Here is a 15,381-nt window from a genome sequence, read left to right as displayed (position 1 = left end):
AACACTGAATACACAAAGAAAGAAAGCAGTGATGACTCTTATACTGTACACACACACATACTACAATCTGAGCTTCTGTTTAGTTTCACCAGTTTCACCTTTTGGTTCTTGACATGTGTCGCTTGCTCGCTCGCTGGCTCGGTCTGTGAAGGTTGACCTGCAGTGACCTCCGCTCTCTTGGTGTTTCAGGGAGTTCCTGGCCGAGCTGGAGCTCAGGGCAGAGAAGGACCTACAGGACCCAGAGTGAGTCGCCTCAGAAATATTACCCGTACTGGTTCCACTCTAACGCTGCAGCCGCTGCTAACACTGCACATGCTGATGCTGTTAAGACAAACACGGCTGATGCCGCAGGTGACGCAGATGAACGAGGTTTGGAATGATCCACCACAGTGCGGTCAGATGGTTCAGAGGACCCCTCCACAGCTCCTTTCTTTGTAAAATCCTCTTTACAAACGAACAAAACTCTGAACCAGCAGAAAGACACAAAGAACCTCTGAGCAGCACTGAAAGAAGAAAATAAGAGTAAATAATAAAATGTGAATAATACCATTATGACTAATTCTGCTTTTACTATTATTACTTCTGCTGCTATGATGAGAACTCCAAAACCTACGACGACTGTTAAATCTCCTCTCTCGCTTCACGAGCGCTGCTTTAACTTGCCGTAGCTGAGCTTAGACAGCCTGAAGCCGGCTGGTGAAGTGACTCCTTGACTTCGGGAGGAGGACCGATGGACAGAGGGCTGCATCTGTCCTCAGTCAGACAGCTGCTGTCCACAGTCAGCGCTCTGCAGAGGGACATGAAGTCAGGTTCATACAGGAGATAGTAGCAGATAATAACTTGCTCCGTTGCTCAGCTGAATAATCAACCTCAGGCGTGTTTCTCATGAGGTGGCAAAGTTGGCATTTATCTGCTGAGAAGAGGCCATTTAACTGGATATATTCCATTAGAGGAGCTATACAGACCCCACCACCACCTCTGCTCCTGTCAGTGCTCCCACCACGGCCTCCTCCACTTTAACTACAGCTGCTTCCAAAAAAAGCCAGGATGCTGTTTTAAACAGTGTGAGTGTTTGCTCATCCTGTCTGACATAAACTCGATTAAACAAGCAGCCCGTATCTAATGTTTGACCTCATCAGCTTCATTGGTTTTTGGAAATATCTGCATTTTGGAACATAAAACAGCAAACTGAACAAACTGCTCAGTCCAGTAGGCCAGTGCATGATGGGAAATGTGGGCCGTGGCCACAACCAAAGGCGTGCATCCTGTAGATGTGGTAGCGGAGGATGCTAACGCTGGACTGGAGCTCTGTGGTTACGACAGCTGCAGACGGTGGAAACACGGAGGATCTGTGCTACAGAAACATCACAGACGCATCTGTTCACGCTCGCCGCACAATTTCTTACACTTTATTAACAGCACCAGAAACATCACAGCCGCTAACCTGCAGCGCCCCACAATGGTCAGAGGATGCCATCACACAAGCACGAGTTCATGTTGTTCTCACATGTTGTGTTGTTTCATACTGGAACTTTAATTCCTTGTGAAGTCTTTGCTGCATTTAAAAGGTTTACACTTGAGTCAAGCCTGATGTCCCACACAGCTTATTGATCAAGCACAGCTGTCAGATCACTACTCTTTATGGGCAGATATCCAAATTCATAGCATTTATTTTACCCCCACAGTTGCTGCTACTCTCCTACACGTAATTCTAGTTTTCATTGAACAAAATGTGTTGATCAAATCAAATACGTGTGCATCAAACACATTAGAAGCTGTAGAAGCATCGTGATGGAGCATTTTTCTCTTCATGCACTCAAACACCAGAGTTTCAATATGTGCATCTGCTTCCCTCCACAGGGGCTGCCAGGCAAAGACGGCCCGCCGGGCAGACAGGGTAACTCGGGAACAATCGTAAGTGATCATTACATTTTGACGTTGTTTAGCTGATGTGTGTGTTCGTTGAAGGAGAAATGGAGCCGTGACTGATCCAAGTGACGTTCCTCATATGTGTCAACTTACACGGCCAATTGATCGATTGAGACATCGATTGATTCTGATATCTGTCTGTGTCTGTTCAGGGGACTCCAGGAGCCCCCGGGGCCCCAGGCAGCACAGGCCCTCCAGGAAAGCAGGGAGAACTGGGACCACCGGTGAGTCAGGATGACACTGTAGAGCCCAGTCTGTGTTTTCTGTTCCCATCACCTTTGTGACGAAAGCTGCTGCAGGAATGTGTAAATCTCCACAACACTTAGGCAGAGAGCAGTTTTCATGTTGACACCTGAGGAGACCAGTTTGAGGGGAAAAAAACTCCCTCCCTTTTTGACTCACATCACCCACTGGAACACAAACTAGGTGTTATCAGAACTCTACAACACAGAGCTGATAATGTTCCAACCAGCCAACAGGCAAGGGACAAGGAACACAAACACCTGAGAGGGGCCCTCAAAACCTGTGGTTATCCCAGCTGGTCTTTTGTGAAAAGTTCAGCTGCTTCCAGAAAGAACAGGGTGACAGAGGAAGAAAAGAGGGACAGACGACATAACATCGTCATTCCATATGTGTCTGGTGTATCAGAGAAGCTCAGGCGAATTTTCAACAAACACAACATCCCGGTACATTTCAAACCCGGGAACACTCTCAGACAAAGGCTGGTGCACCCTAAAGACCGGACGCCTCACACTCAGAAGAACAACCTGGTGTATGCAGTCCAGTGCAGTGAGGACCTGGATGAATGAGAATATTCACAGGCATGCCTCTTTAAAGATTTAAAGATTCACAGTCAGTGCACTAAACTGCTAAATGAAGAGTCTGCAGGCTCGGAGCAGCAGCTGCCGGTTAAATCTCCCTCGCTGTGTTGTAGCATTTGCAGAAAACTACAGAAACATGTGCCGTTTAACAAAGCCAAGCTAAGCCCTCTTAGCCTTTAGCTTTACTGTGAAGCAAAGCATGACTGCTGCATTAATGTGCTGGAGATGTTTCAGGTTGAGCTCATTTGAACGACTTTATATACTGTTGGCTGGTTTAATCTACAACGATGCATCATATTCTATAAGATCTTCATATGTTGTAGCCTGACTGTCCTGTGAGAACCTCGTATCTCAGAAAAACAGCCTGTTTTCAGCTGTGTGACGATGCATTTTCAGCTGATCCAAGAGGCTTTTTAACAGTTTATTCAGCTGAAGAAGACATGAAGGAAAACTTCATCCTTCAGTTTATCAGAAACAGTCAACATCAACACATCTGGAGATACGAGCTTTTCACTAGACAGGAAGGGTATTAGAAATTGTAATCTGAAAAGTAACTACAGCTGTCAGACAGATGCAGTGGAGGAAAAAGTGCAGAGTAAAGTACAAGCACCTCAGATTTGTACTTAAGTGCAGTACTTGAGTAAATGTACTCAGTTACATTCCACCACGGTGACGTCAGGTTAATACATATATTCATAATATTCATATAAGACAACGGAAACTTTCAGATCATATTAATATAGGTCATGAATTTCCAACTTGATCTTTCTGTTGTTGTAAATTAAACATGACGTGTTTATTGTAGACGTAGAGCTGGACAGTGAATGTGTGTGTGTGTGTGTGTGTGTGTGTGTTGATGGTGGATAACAGTGTATTTAAACATGTGACCACTCTGCGCTTTGGCATTTATCGCTGATTAAATGAAATGTTCACAGACAGTAAATCACATTTGGACTGCGCCGCCAGAGAAGAAATGAGATTCTGTGGGAGGTGAAACAAACTGCTGACAAATTACTTTGCATCGCTGTGAAAAACTGTTGTCAAGCATGTAATTACAGAGACGTGGGCGGACTGCAAAGAGCCCTGCTTAACTAATTACCACGCTATTGTCAGTTGCAGTCCTTAATGTGAACCTACTGGAGGAAAATGCAGTTCGCTTTTTGGTAATGACGCCGTTTGCATAAAGATTGTTTTTCTAATGGCTGAAATGCGGCGTTACAGAGAGGTTTGTCAAGATAAAAGCTGCAATTTGTGACAGTTTTTTTTTTTAACCATCTGTTCTGTTTTATGAGCTTGCATTCTGTCTGATGAAGACAAAACATTTCTCATCGTCTCCGCTGAAGGTTGAATTCAGTGGCGTTGAATCCAGCCTTCGTCAGCGCTCCGCATGTGTTTTTCCAGAAGGCTGCAGTCCCCTCAGCTGAAGGTCGTCGTGGTTTTATTCCAGCAGCAGCGCTGTGGACTTCGACTGGCGTGAAGCCTGCGTGTTTTTCTTTATTTTTACATGACTGAAGCGTAAAAGCTTGTCAAATGTCAAGCAGCATGTCCAACCTGGACACTGCACAGTGATTCAGCACATGTGTGACAAGCCCGGAGGCACGAGGTTTTCAGGACTCAAAATGCAGACCACAGACAACTCAGCGAGGTTTCAAAATAAAGGAAATTTATTAACACAAAACGCTCAGGATAAATGACCAAAATGCAGACTGGGTAATGTGACAAAGTTCAACAGAAAACGCTAAGGATTATCTTAATTTGGTGAGGAACAAAAACAATCAACGGATCAAAAATAGCTAGGTAAAAAAGAAGCAAACAAAAGATTCAAGGCTGGACTAGTCACAAAAACTAGATAACAAAGTAGCAAACCAAAATACTAAGCTAGACTAATCACAAGACTTACAGGGAACAGGAGACAAGGATCATAGAACGCTAGATATCAAGGCAAGTACAGGACAAGAGACAATCTGGCACAGGACAAAGGGAGACGCGGACTATATATACATGAGGTAAGAATGAACAGGTGGAGATGATTAGGGCGGGGTAGACAGTCAGACAGGCGGGGAAACACACCGGGAAGTCAAGGGGCCTGAAACGAGAGGAGAGTTAGGTTTCACAATAAAACAGGAAGTGCAAGACAAGACATGACGCTCGTGAACAAAACACATTAACGAGACATGACAATGTGTGATTGACAGCTGCAGTCAAAGCCACAGGTCCCTCATCACAGAGCTCACAAAGTACCCCCAAACTACCCCAAACTAGCCCAAGTGGGTCCAGAAAAAGGAGAAACAAAATATTCCAGATCTGGATATTTTGGAGAATCCTTGTCGTCATCGTTCTTTCAGCCTGAGGAGCATGAAGTCTGAACACTGTGTGTCTTCTGTGTTGCAGGGTCCTCCTGGAACCAAAGGGGACAAAGGTGAACGGGTAAGTGTCCAGCATGTTGTGACTCCTTGTTAACAGAACGTGACTGACAACGTTTCGCTGCCTGCAGACCTGTGAGCTGACTGAACGCTGAATGTTTTACATCGTCTGTTAAAGGTTTGTTCGGATTAAACAAGCAAGTGAGATTTTCAAAGAATGCAAACATTGCATCATCCTGCAAACAGCTACAGACTCAGTCGAGCTGAGTCCGACTGAGAGGGTCCATCCGTTATTATTCATTTACTGTATGAGTAGGTTTAGACTTAAATCGGGGTCATTTTGGAGAAAATAACACACACACTCACACACCCTTCGTTATGTGTTGTAAGGCCTGTATGTGTCTCAGCTGCTGAGCTGTGAAGCTGTGAAACTTCATTCATGGAGGCAAATAAAAGGGTCATTAATATTTTGAGCTTGTGCAGCCGATAATCAGAAGAGAAGCAATAAAAAGAGTGCGGTTAATCAGAGAGATGAAATATTCCAGCGTCTTCCTGCCGCGGCTGAATTTAAATGACCTGAAGGTTTCAGTAAATGCTCATTTAACCACCGCAGCTGGAGGCAAATGGCTCTTTTATTCTTTTGTTTGAGGGGAAAACTCACAGCAGCAGTTAGCTGTGGTAGCGACAGCCCACCTGTGGGTCAAAGACGTGTGTTTGTGTGTGGGACAGGTGAGTTTTTTTTATGTAAATCTGCAGACAAACCGTGTGTATGTGATGGACATCATCAGCCGTGTGCAGGAGGACTCACGATGATGCATAAAAGCAACGCTTTAAGAAACATTCGGTCTCTGTTTTGTCATGAATTGACTCACTTCCTGTCTAAATGTCTGCTGTCGGTTAAATAAAGCGATCGGTTGTAGATCTGGTCATCAGGTGAGCCATGGACAGGAATCAAACATTAACCGTGCAGTGTGTCTGCAGGGCGACCTCCAGTCGACAGCATCGGTTCAGGCCATCGCCCGGCAGGTGTGTGAGCAGCTGATTCAGAGTGAGTACAAACACTTCCTGTTCATTTCTCACGTTAGCCTGTTTGAGGGCTAACGTGGCTTTAGGGCCGAGGTTTAGTGTTCGAGGCTGAAGGATGACGGTTCATGTCTCTCCTCCATGATGGTCCTGATCCATGATCCATGATCACCTGGGCTGTCTGTAGCTTTGAGACCTCTTAAGACTGTGAAACTCCTCCGGTTCAGTTCATCCCTTTCCCTGTTTTCAGGCCACATGGCACGCTACAACTCCATCCTGAACCACGCACCCAGTCCACCGATCTCCGTCCGCACTGTGCCAGGACCCCCGGGAGAGCCTGGCAGACAAGGACCTCCAGGGTCTCAGGGAGAACAGGGACCCCCGGGAAGACCCGGCTTCCCAGGCCAGAACGGACAGAACGGGCAGCCAGGAGAAAGAGGTGAAGAACAGGAGACACACAGGCTGATTCCCACCACGGCTGACTCTCCTGACAGGTGGAGGATCACAGCTACACCACCTGTGATCCTCCACCTGTCAGGAGAGTCAGCAGGTTTCACATGTTGATGTTCGAGGTGTGTGCCTGCAGCAGGAAGGCGCTCTGAGCTTTAACGCACAAAAAGGTTCAAATTCAAAGACTCATGTGGACCTCAGGTCGGGTCAGATCAGGTGTCCCACCAGCAGACCAGGAGAAACTTCCTGCTTCAAGGAGTTAAAACAGGAAGTGGGACAAAAAGACATATGACAACACTGCTGTTTGTGTGTGTGTGTGTGTGTGTGTGTGTGTGTGTGTGTGTGTGTGTGTTCAGGTCAACCAGGTGAAAAGGGTGAGAAAGGATCTCAAGGTGTTGGAGTCCAAGGCCCCAGAGGACCTTCAGGACCCCCTGGTAAATGAAACCATGCTAAGCCGTGTCACGCCATGCAACAAGGAGTTTACAATCTCCTCTTGCTGTTTCATTCCTTTTTACAAATTCCTCCCCCCAGGTGCTCAAGGGCAGGGAAGACCTGGCAGCCAGGGTCCCTCAGGGCGACCTGGAAATCCTGGCGCCCCTGGTCGGCCCGGGGTCCCTGGACCCGTGGGCTCCGCCGGGCCTCCGGGCTACTGTGACCAGAACGCCTGTGTGGGCTACAATGTTGGAGGTACGTCGGGGCTCTTAAATACGGCAGGAGGTTAAAACACTATGAACAATTGATTAGTCATCAGTATTATATATCAATAAGTGTTTGACAGTGACGGATCAGTGCGCAGTGACCGACGGTGTTTAATTCATCTTATCGTCAGCGGCTCTGCTGAACTAGCTGTTCGAACACAGAGAGACACCACAGACCAACCAACAGACTTTAAACTTTTCATATATAGAGATCCATTTATCTCCATCTTTCTGCTCATGTATTGAATTATGACACATCTGAATACGTGGCCGCTGTGAACTGTCTGACTGAGCATGAGAGCTTTTCACCGCTGAGTGCGTCTTTTGGATTGAAGGTCACGAAATGATGTTTAATTCATCTGGTTCCTTTTCGTGTTGAAAAGCTGCCGCTGAGTTGAACAGGCTGCATGTCAGTGAAGTCATCGTCGGGCGCTCAGGTGTATTTGAAGGTGAAGCACCTTGAAATACAGTCGCTGCTGGGATGCAGAGTTCTGCTTCAGTCTGTGTGTGTGCAGCTCGCGTCTCTGGAACAAGACGTTCAGACTCGTGTGATGTGATTTTGAAATTTTGTACGATTTCAAACATCATGTGATAGTTTGAGCTTGTTTTTGGTGGAAGGTGAATGCAAACATCCAAACAACAAGGTGTGCGCCTGAAAGTCACCACATTAAAGGGCCAGTTCACCCAAATCATTAAAAAGATCAGGGGCAAATATTTCTGGACAGACCCAGTGAGCAGACAGCGAAGCTTCCTTCATGCTGTAAAGGAATATTTCAACATCTTGCTAAATACGCTTTCTTGCGTCTCAAAGCTTGACGCTGCTGACTGTGTGTTGGCGAAGTCCTCGCCTCACCCCCCGAAACACACTCTCACAGCGGAGATGTTCCGGCTGCCATCCACACACACCAACACGACATGTCGCTGCGCTAGCTGCTACAGCCCACAAGCTAGATGTCAAGTGCAGCTTCATGATTAAGTTAAATCAGTGAACACCTGAGAGATGTGTGGTTTTCATGCCACTGGGTCTTTAAGTGTCATTTCTGATGTATTTACTTACATCACAAATCATCTTAGTGACACGAAACCAGCGGTGAGGAAACCCGTTCATTATGATTTGGGTGAATCAGCCCTTTAAGTTGAATTGTCCTCCTGCAGGATCTCGCTGCACACATCCTCCAAGAATAAAAACAAATGACTGTGAAGTGAATTCTGCATCTCAGCATTTTATGACTTCTGTTGAATCACTCAGTGTTGTGAGCGTGGGTTCAGTCGATCGCCAGGAAGACGCTGCATGCAGGGTTTTCTCCGACTGTTAAAGGATAACTTTCGTTTTTCACAACCTGGACCTTATTTGTAGCATTAAATACGACCATTTAGACACCCAGACAACTTTGGTGGCATTTGGAGTCGTTTTGAAGAAATTAGCCCCAGAGGAGCGGCGCGTATATCCGTATAATGCGAGTACTCGGGGCATCCATGCGCAGCCTCTATATAACGCATAATCTGCAGAAACTCGTTCATATTCCAATATTTTGTTCTGATATGCTGGTGCTATTCCCCTCTGAGCCCGTGGTGGCATGTTATCAACATCCGGCATCTCTAGACAACTACCTCTGACGTGGATGATGTCATTACCGAACTTCGGGCGCTGCGAGCAGCCAGCCACAACACGGCTGACTCTGCGGCGGTCGGCTACGAATACGCAACAATGAACCATAGCTGTGCCAAACTACAGCTAAACTAGCCGACCGCCGGCTCAGAGGGGAATAGCACCAGCATATCAGAACTAAATATTGGAATATGAACGAGTTTCTGCAGATTATGCGTTATATAGAGGCTGCGCATGGATGCCCCGAGTACTCGCATTATACGGATATACGCGCCGCTCCTCTGGGGCTAATTTCTTCAAAACGACTCCAAATGCCACCAAAGTTGTCTGGGTGAGTAAATGGTCGTATTTAATGCTACAAATAAGGTCCAGGTTGTAAAAAACAAAAGTTATCCTTTAAATACACAAGAACTCAGCGAAAGTGCAACAAATCACTTGTTTCACAATTCACATAAAAGCTGCAGGTGATGAGTCCGAGCTGGCAGTTTTTGTTTCTGCTGCGCGTTAATTTGATCTCCGGCGTCCAAACAGCTCAACTGTTTCCTGCCCGTCACAGGAAAAAAGGCACGTTATAGTTAGCGGCTTTTGATCTAGTTCATTGTGTCGCTGGTGTTCCTGGAGAAAGCCCTGCATGAGCCATCCTCACCCCTTTAACGCATGTTAACCCCTGACGTGTGCTGAGGTCAAAGGTCACACAGCAGCCTGAAAGGTGCGGCCTGCAGGGTCGTCATGTGAGTAACGTCTGCATGTCGTAATCACTCCTCTGTCTCTGTCTCTGTGTTTGTGTCTCCTTCTCTGCCTGTCTGTCTGTCTGTCCTCGCCTCGCCTGTGCATCTTTTCCTCTTCCTGACTCTCAGCGCAGTATTTCAGTGACTACTGAGCCTCGGCCACACGCTCGGGATTCATAGCTTTAGCTGCTGCAGAGGCTGCAGTGCTGTAGGTGCTGGACGTGGTGTCCCTGCATCAGCTGACCAGCTTCAAGCCTGGCTCGCGTTACCGTCACCTGATGTAGCATAACATCGCTGGAAAGTGATGCACAGAAACAGGAATGTCAGAGTCTAAACTGGATTTTCACCAAAACGAAGCGGACGAACAGACTTCCTGTTTTTCTTTATAGTGGATCAAACCAATCACGTAGCTTTACTTTTTTAGGCTTTTCTCAGACCTTGAACAGTCGTGCTGTCCTCCAGTCATCTCTTTCACAATAAAGCTTTATAGTTCTTAATATATTTTTTAATGAACATCTGAAAGGGTAAGGCTGCCGTTATTCCATATTTTCCTGATTGAGAGGAAATCCCATGAAAAGACCAAAACCAACAAAGTGTCCAAGTCTTCCCACTGAAGACATAAACCTTTCAAACACAGTTTAAAAGCTTCAGGAGTTTCCTCAAACAGCTGCTCGCTGTACTTTCTATCACACAAACAGGAGGAAATAGAGCATTTGTTGGGGACTATTTTCAGCGGCGGATGAATTTGTGTGTTTGTGATCTCTCAGGCTGCGATTCACGCTGAACTCTTTCGGTTTTGGTCTTTTCATGGGAAAAATGTGGTCTATCATCAGACTTACCTTTTCGTTGGATGAACAGGACCGAGTGCAGACGTTTCATGAACTCTCACTGACTCGTTCGTCCTCTCCTGACTTTTCTTTCTAGACTACGATCATCCGGTGCCTCTTTTTTAAACCACAGGCTTCACTGACTTAACATAAAATCCTGTAACACCAGAAAACTCCTCTGAGGCCGTTAAAGCTGCACGACAACCTCTGAGCAGAAAATTTGCACGTTGTTTTAACATTAAGTTTGTAGAAAATACCACTCGAAACCCTCAAACGGCTCAAATGGTGACAGTTTGAATGTGAATGAATAGAAACGAATCTCCTGGTTAATCTTAGACAGTTTTGCACAAAGTTTCTCTAATAAAACTCAAACTTTGCTTATTTTAACTTTGCATTTGTGGTCATTAATCCTAAATTTATCCTCCCCTCTAACTCTGCCTTCAATCCGTAATCTTGGTAACCCTGATTCAGTAACCCTTGGTAACCCACGGCAACCCTTGGTAACCTTGGTAACCCTTGTTCCTCTGTGTCTCTTGCTCCTTCCTTCTTCTCCCGCCCCCTCTTCCTGTCTCGCTAACCCAATCAAAACCCAACAAACCAATCCAAAACCCTTGCTTCCTGTGGTGGTGGGGTCGGCCATCTTTGTTTTGGGCTCTCACTGACTGTCTGCCTATGTGACCGGCGCGCTGGCTTGGCTCGCTGCCTGGTTGGTTGGCAACGCAGAGGGTGAGGATGTCATTGACGCCGCCGCTGTCCCCGCAGTCCAACTGCCACCCAACGTCTTCCAGAACTATGGCGAGGTGGAAGAGGACGATCCGTACCGCTACTACCAGCCAAACTACCCGGCCCCGCGGCCCGTGGCCCCTGACGACCCCGCGTTCGGCCTGGATGACTTGAGTTCCCACCGCGGCGCCCGGAGCCTGAAGGGAGAGGAGGAGACGGTCGGGCCGAAGAGGAGACTAAAGAGAGGAGCGAAGACGCTGTCAGAACTAATTAAATGAGAGGAAACGATTGGAGGACGGAGGGCCGCTCGCTGTTTCTGATTGGGCGGCGTGGAGCCGTTACAGACTAATCAACAAGTGCCTGATGTAGAGGATTTCTTATGGACATCGTAGAGGGGGCGGGTTGGGGGAATGGGGTCGGGACTACTTTAACTCATCTATGCTATTGAATTAATTTACGGAGGTTCGTGTCGATCGATCAGTTTTTGTTGCGTTTGTCTCAGAAGAGACAATTGATTAAAAATGGACGCTCGCAGCTGGAGGTCGTATTTCACAGCTTGCTTTCAGTCCCGTGACGTCTCTCCGTTCACAGCTTAACCGTTTCTCTCATCAAATTCAAGTTTCTCTAATGTTTTGTCATCAGATCGAGCAGAGAAACGTCGCCGGTCCCGTTTCGCTGTTTGTTATTTACCTGGTTGGTTAAGTGCCTCCTAACTGTCTCGCTAGAAAACAAGCCGTGCAGCAAAGCATTTATCCGCAGAGACACCTGCAGGTTACAGCAAACTGCCGAGCAACGCAGCCCCTCTTCGTCTTCTTCACTTTAGCCTTCAGATTTATGACTGCAGAGGTCTCAGCGAACATCGTGATGCGCGAAAACATCGAGCGGCGTCGGTTAACAGCGTGTGATCGGCTCGGCCCTGAGGTGTGAATCCACAGCGGGGCTGTTCACGCGACGATCAGAAACCAGCTGTGGGATCAGCGGTGTGAACAGCAGCAAGTCTGCATCGAACGATGAGACTTCATTAGTTAAATAATCTGAGAAAAACAACCACAATCTCACAGTTACGGCTCCGTTTTCTTCTCTTTACCGCTCGTTACCGTCAATCACTCAAATGTTTGCATATCTCACGCTTTAGCGCCTGTTTTACACGTCCTGTCATTCACACACTTCACCTCCGGTGCTAACAGGTAACGTTAGCGTCCTAGCCCAACGGTTGCCTCACATTAAACGGCCGCGTCCTCTCGGCCGGGCACAGGAAGTAAAGTGTGTGCGCCCGCTCTGCAGAAACCGCTGACTCGTTCAGATTTTAACGTGCCTCTATCACCTCCGCTCGTTTGTTTTAAAGGCTCCCAAACTCTGCAACCAGGTCGTGTCCAGACAAACAGTAATTTATGTAAAGTTTTGCATGTTTTTGTTCATTTACCGTGTGATGTATCATTTAGTTTAACCTCATAGAGCCATAGACACATTTTACTGTTAGATAAAAGATGATCGTCACATGCAGTTATTGTAACAGTATTAAGCTCAAACTGATGTTGCTCTGTATTTGAGAAGGTTGATAAAAAGAAATGATAATTATAGCAGCTAATGTAAGACAGGTATTATATGAGCACATGTCTTCTGGTTTGGTCGTGGTTCTGGATCTTGTGGTGACGGACAGAAGCTGTCGAGGGACGAGCTGCAGTTTAAAAAATGAATGTTGTTTTTCAGGCTGACAGCTGTTTTTTCTCTCGTGTTTGGTTTGATCTGCCTCCATCTGCAACACTTATCATGAAGCTAAGCTCAACTGGTCGCCATCTGTTCCAGGACGAACCTCTTTTTGTGTCTCCGTTCATTTTGTGCATCTTGTCCATCTGAAGTTGAAATGTCTTAAATCAGATCAGTCATGTAAAGGGAAGTTCAGTAATTGGAAATCGAGTGTGCCAAGTGTTTAGCTAAACTTCAAGCACGCACACGTTAAACTTTCCCGATTATCTTGTAACCTTTTTCAGTTCAGTGTTTCTGAGGCCTTCAGGTCCACGAGGAGAAAACGGTAAAAACAGGCCACAGTGTTTGAGACTTCCTCTGCACCTCTGACCCAGATACGTTTGAAAAATAAAACCAAGGAAGTAATTTATTTTTTACTTGGAATTGATTTTCTCAGAACAATAAAACTGAAGTACAACCGTCGCTGTCGTCCAGATGTGTTGAATGTTTGTGATGTTTTTCGTGCTCTTATAGAATATGATGCATCGCTGCAGATTAAACCAGCCAACAGGATATAAAGTAGCTCAACCTGAAACATCTACAGCAGTAAAATGCAGCAGGAATATTAATCCACAAACATCAGATATGATGAGAAACACTGACAGCAACATTTTACTGCCGCATCAACACTTTAAATACTTTTTGCTGATGATACTTTTTACTCACGGAGGGTTTTGAATGCACTCGTGCATACGTACACACAGCCGAGTATCAAAAGAATAAACGTTAATTGTTGGTTCATCAGCAGTTTCCTTCAGCTCAGCATCGCTGTCAGTGGTCTCAGGTGATGTTGTGTTCAGGGGATCAGACGAAACCCTGGATTTTATGACTCTACTCAAGAGTTTCTGGCTTAAAATGATGCTTTTGCTCCACTAGTGAGCAAAAAAAATAAATAAATAAATAGAGAGAAAACATGAATGAGCTGCCGATGTTTACTAAAGTCTGATTTAATGTTTGTGCTGTCGATGATATTTTGAATTTATAGTGACTCCAACACCGGTCTTTTTCTTTTTTATACGGAAGGATTTCTCTTTTAATCCTTCAGCCCACAAACAGCTAATGTGAGTCATCCTCCTCATCGTCGTGATTGAAGAAAACATGATGAAGTGGAGTCGAGCAGCTTATACCTGATCTTTAATATATCCTGAAACAGGGCAATGACTATGACTACATTTCCCATCATGCTTTGGGGCTTCTCCAGTTCATTAATATGAGATTGAGTTTACACTGAACATGTTGAAGGAATCTCTTCTGGACACGCTGGATGTAAATGCAGCTTCACTGGTTGATGGAGGAAAATAAGATGTTGAGTTTGATTTATGTGTCATTTCTGTGTGTTTTTATTGAAATGTGAAGGATGAAGAGGTTAAAATGAGATGATGGAGGAGGAAGATCTAATCAGAGGAAGGAGGAGAAGAGCTGAGAGAGGAGCTCCGGCAAATCTCCTTTTAGGACTAATAAATGATTATTAATTCATTCGTCCACTGAGGACGCTGTTTAAGAGTTAAAAGAAGATTCCTCCTCAGTTTAATCCCCCCCCCCCCCCCCCGTGAAACAAAACTCCCTGCAGCTCCGTCGCTGACTCCTCTTCTCCTCCTCTTCTCCTCCTCTGATGTTTGTGGAGCCGCAAAACAGCCGAACACGATGTGTGATCAGCATCAGCGTCGCAGCAGGAGACTGAACAGCAGCTCAGAGTCTGAGCAGAGCGCGCGCACACACACACACACACACACATACACACACATACAGAGAGAGAGAGACACACACACACACATGCAGAGAGAGAGAGACACACACACACAGACACACATAGAGAGAGAGAGGGAGACACACACACACATACAGAGAGAGAGAGAGACACACACACACAAACACATACAGAGAGAGAGAGATGGACATACACACACAGAGAGACAAACAGAGAGAGACACACACACACTCGTTTTTCTCACCTTCTCTCCTCTTCAGGATGAAGATAATTTAATTTATCACCTCCTATAACAGGAGAATTCATAAAGTAAAGATTTGTTGCATTAAACGCTCTTAATTAAAAACTCCGCACACCACAAACACCAGTTTGAACTAAAGTAAAGACAGCGAGGAGGGAAAAGCTCTTCCTCTCGTTTCACCTCCTCGTGTGACACTGAGGGGACGTTTTCAGGTTTGGTTTTTTGGGCTTGAAGTTGATGAAACTCCACAGACTGTTTTTCTATGAACAGAGTTTAACGAGCTGCAGGAAACTCCTCATTCGCGGAGCTCAAATCAGTTCACTTCATGTCAGAGTGCACTGATGCAACCAGAGCACACAGCGGGAGCTCGGTGTCCTCTGCAGGTATGTCCGCACACCCAGCATCAAAGAGGGACATGTGAGCACGGGGACGGTGCCGTTAACCGTCCACCTCCACGGTGGAAATAATTCCTCTGTGTGGTTGAGGAAAGGAGAGTCAGCTGGAGGGGAAGAGAC

The 15,381-nt window shown here is 46.0% G+C and overlaps 1 protein-coding gene across 5 annotated transcripts in view; it reads left to right on the top strand.

Annotated features, from left to right (window-relative positions):
• Positions 1-13,339, top strand: part of LOC121620150 (collagen alpha-1(XIV) chain) — a 149,505-nt gene extending 136,166 nt beyond the window's left edge. For 3 of the 5 annotated variants that reach the window (XM_041956114.1, XM_041956112.1, XM_041956110.1), the window contains 9 exons: positions 190-243; positions 1,861-1,914; positions 2,082-2,153; positions 5,142-5,177; positions 6,095-6,161; positions 6,387-6,575; positions 6,943-7,020; positions 7,118-7,273; positions 11,172-13,339. In XM_041956114.1, coding sequence (XP_041812048.1) covers positions 190-243; positions 1,861-1,914; positions 2,082-2,153; positions 5,142-5,177; positions 6,095-6,161; positions 6,387-6,575; positions 6,943-7,020; positions 7,118-7,273; positions 11,172-11,449 — 984 coding nt within the window. In that variant the 3' untranslated portion in view covers positions 11,450-13,339. Of the gene's footprint in view, positions 1-189; positions 244-1,860; positions 1,915-2,081; positions 2,154-5,141; positions 5,178-6,094; positions 6,162-6,386; positions 6,576-6,942; positions 7,021-7,117; positions 7,274-9,750 lie in introns of all 5 variants that reach the window. The other 2 variants (XM_041956111.1, XM_041956113.1) reach the window with 2 other exon arrangements.
• The last annotated feature ends 2,042 nt before the right edge of the window (positions 13,340-15,381 follow it).

The sequence above is a fragment of the Chelmon rostratus genome, chromosome 16, assembly GCF_017976325.1.
Source record: "Chelmon rostratus isolate fCheRos1 chromosome 16, fCheRos1.pri, whole genome shotgun sequence".
Lineage (NCBI taxonomy): Eukaryota > Metazoa > Chordata > Actinopteri > Chaetodontiformes > Chaetodontidae > Chelmon > Chelmon rostratus.
The sequence above is the reverse complement of the archived record's forward strand: the minus strand, read 5'-3'. Positions and strand labels throughout refer to the sequence as shown.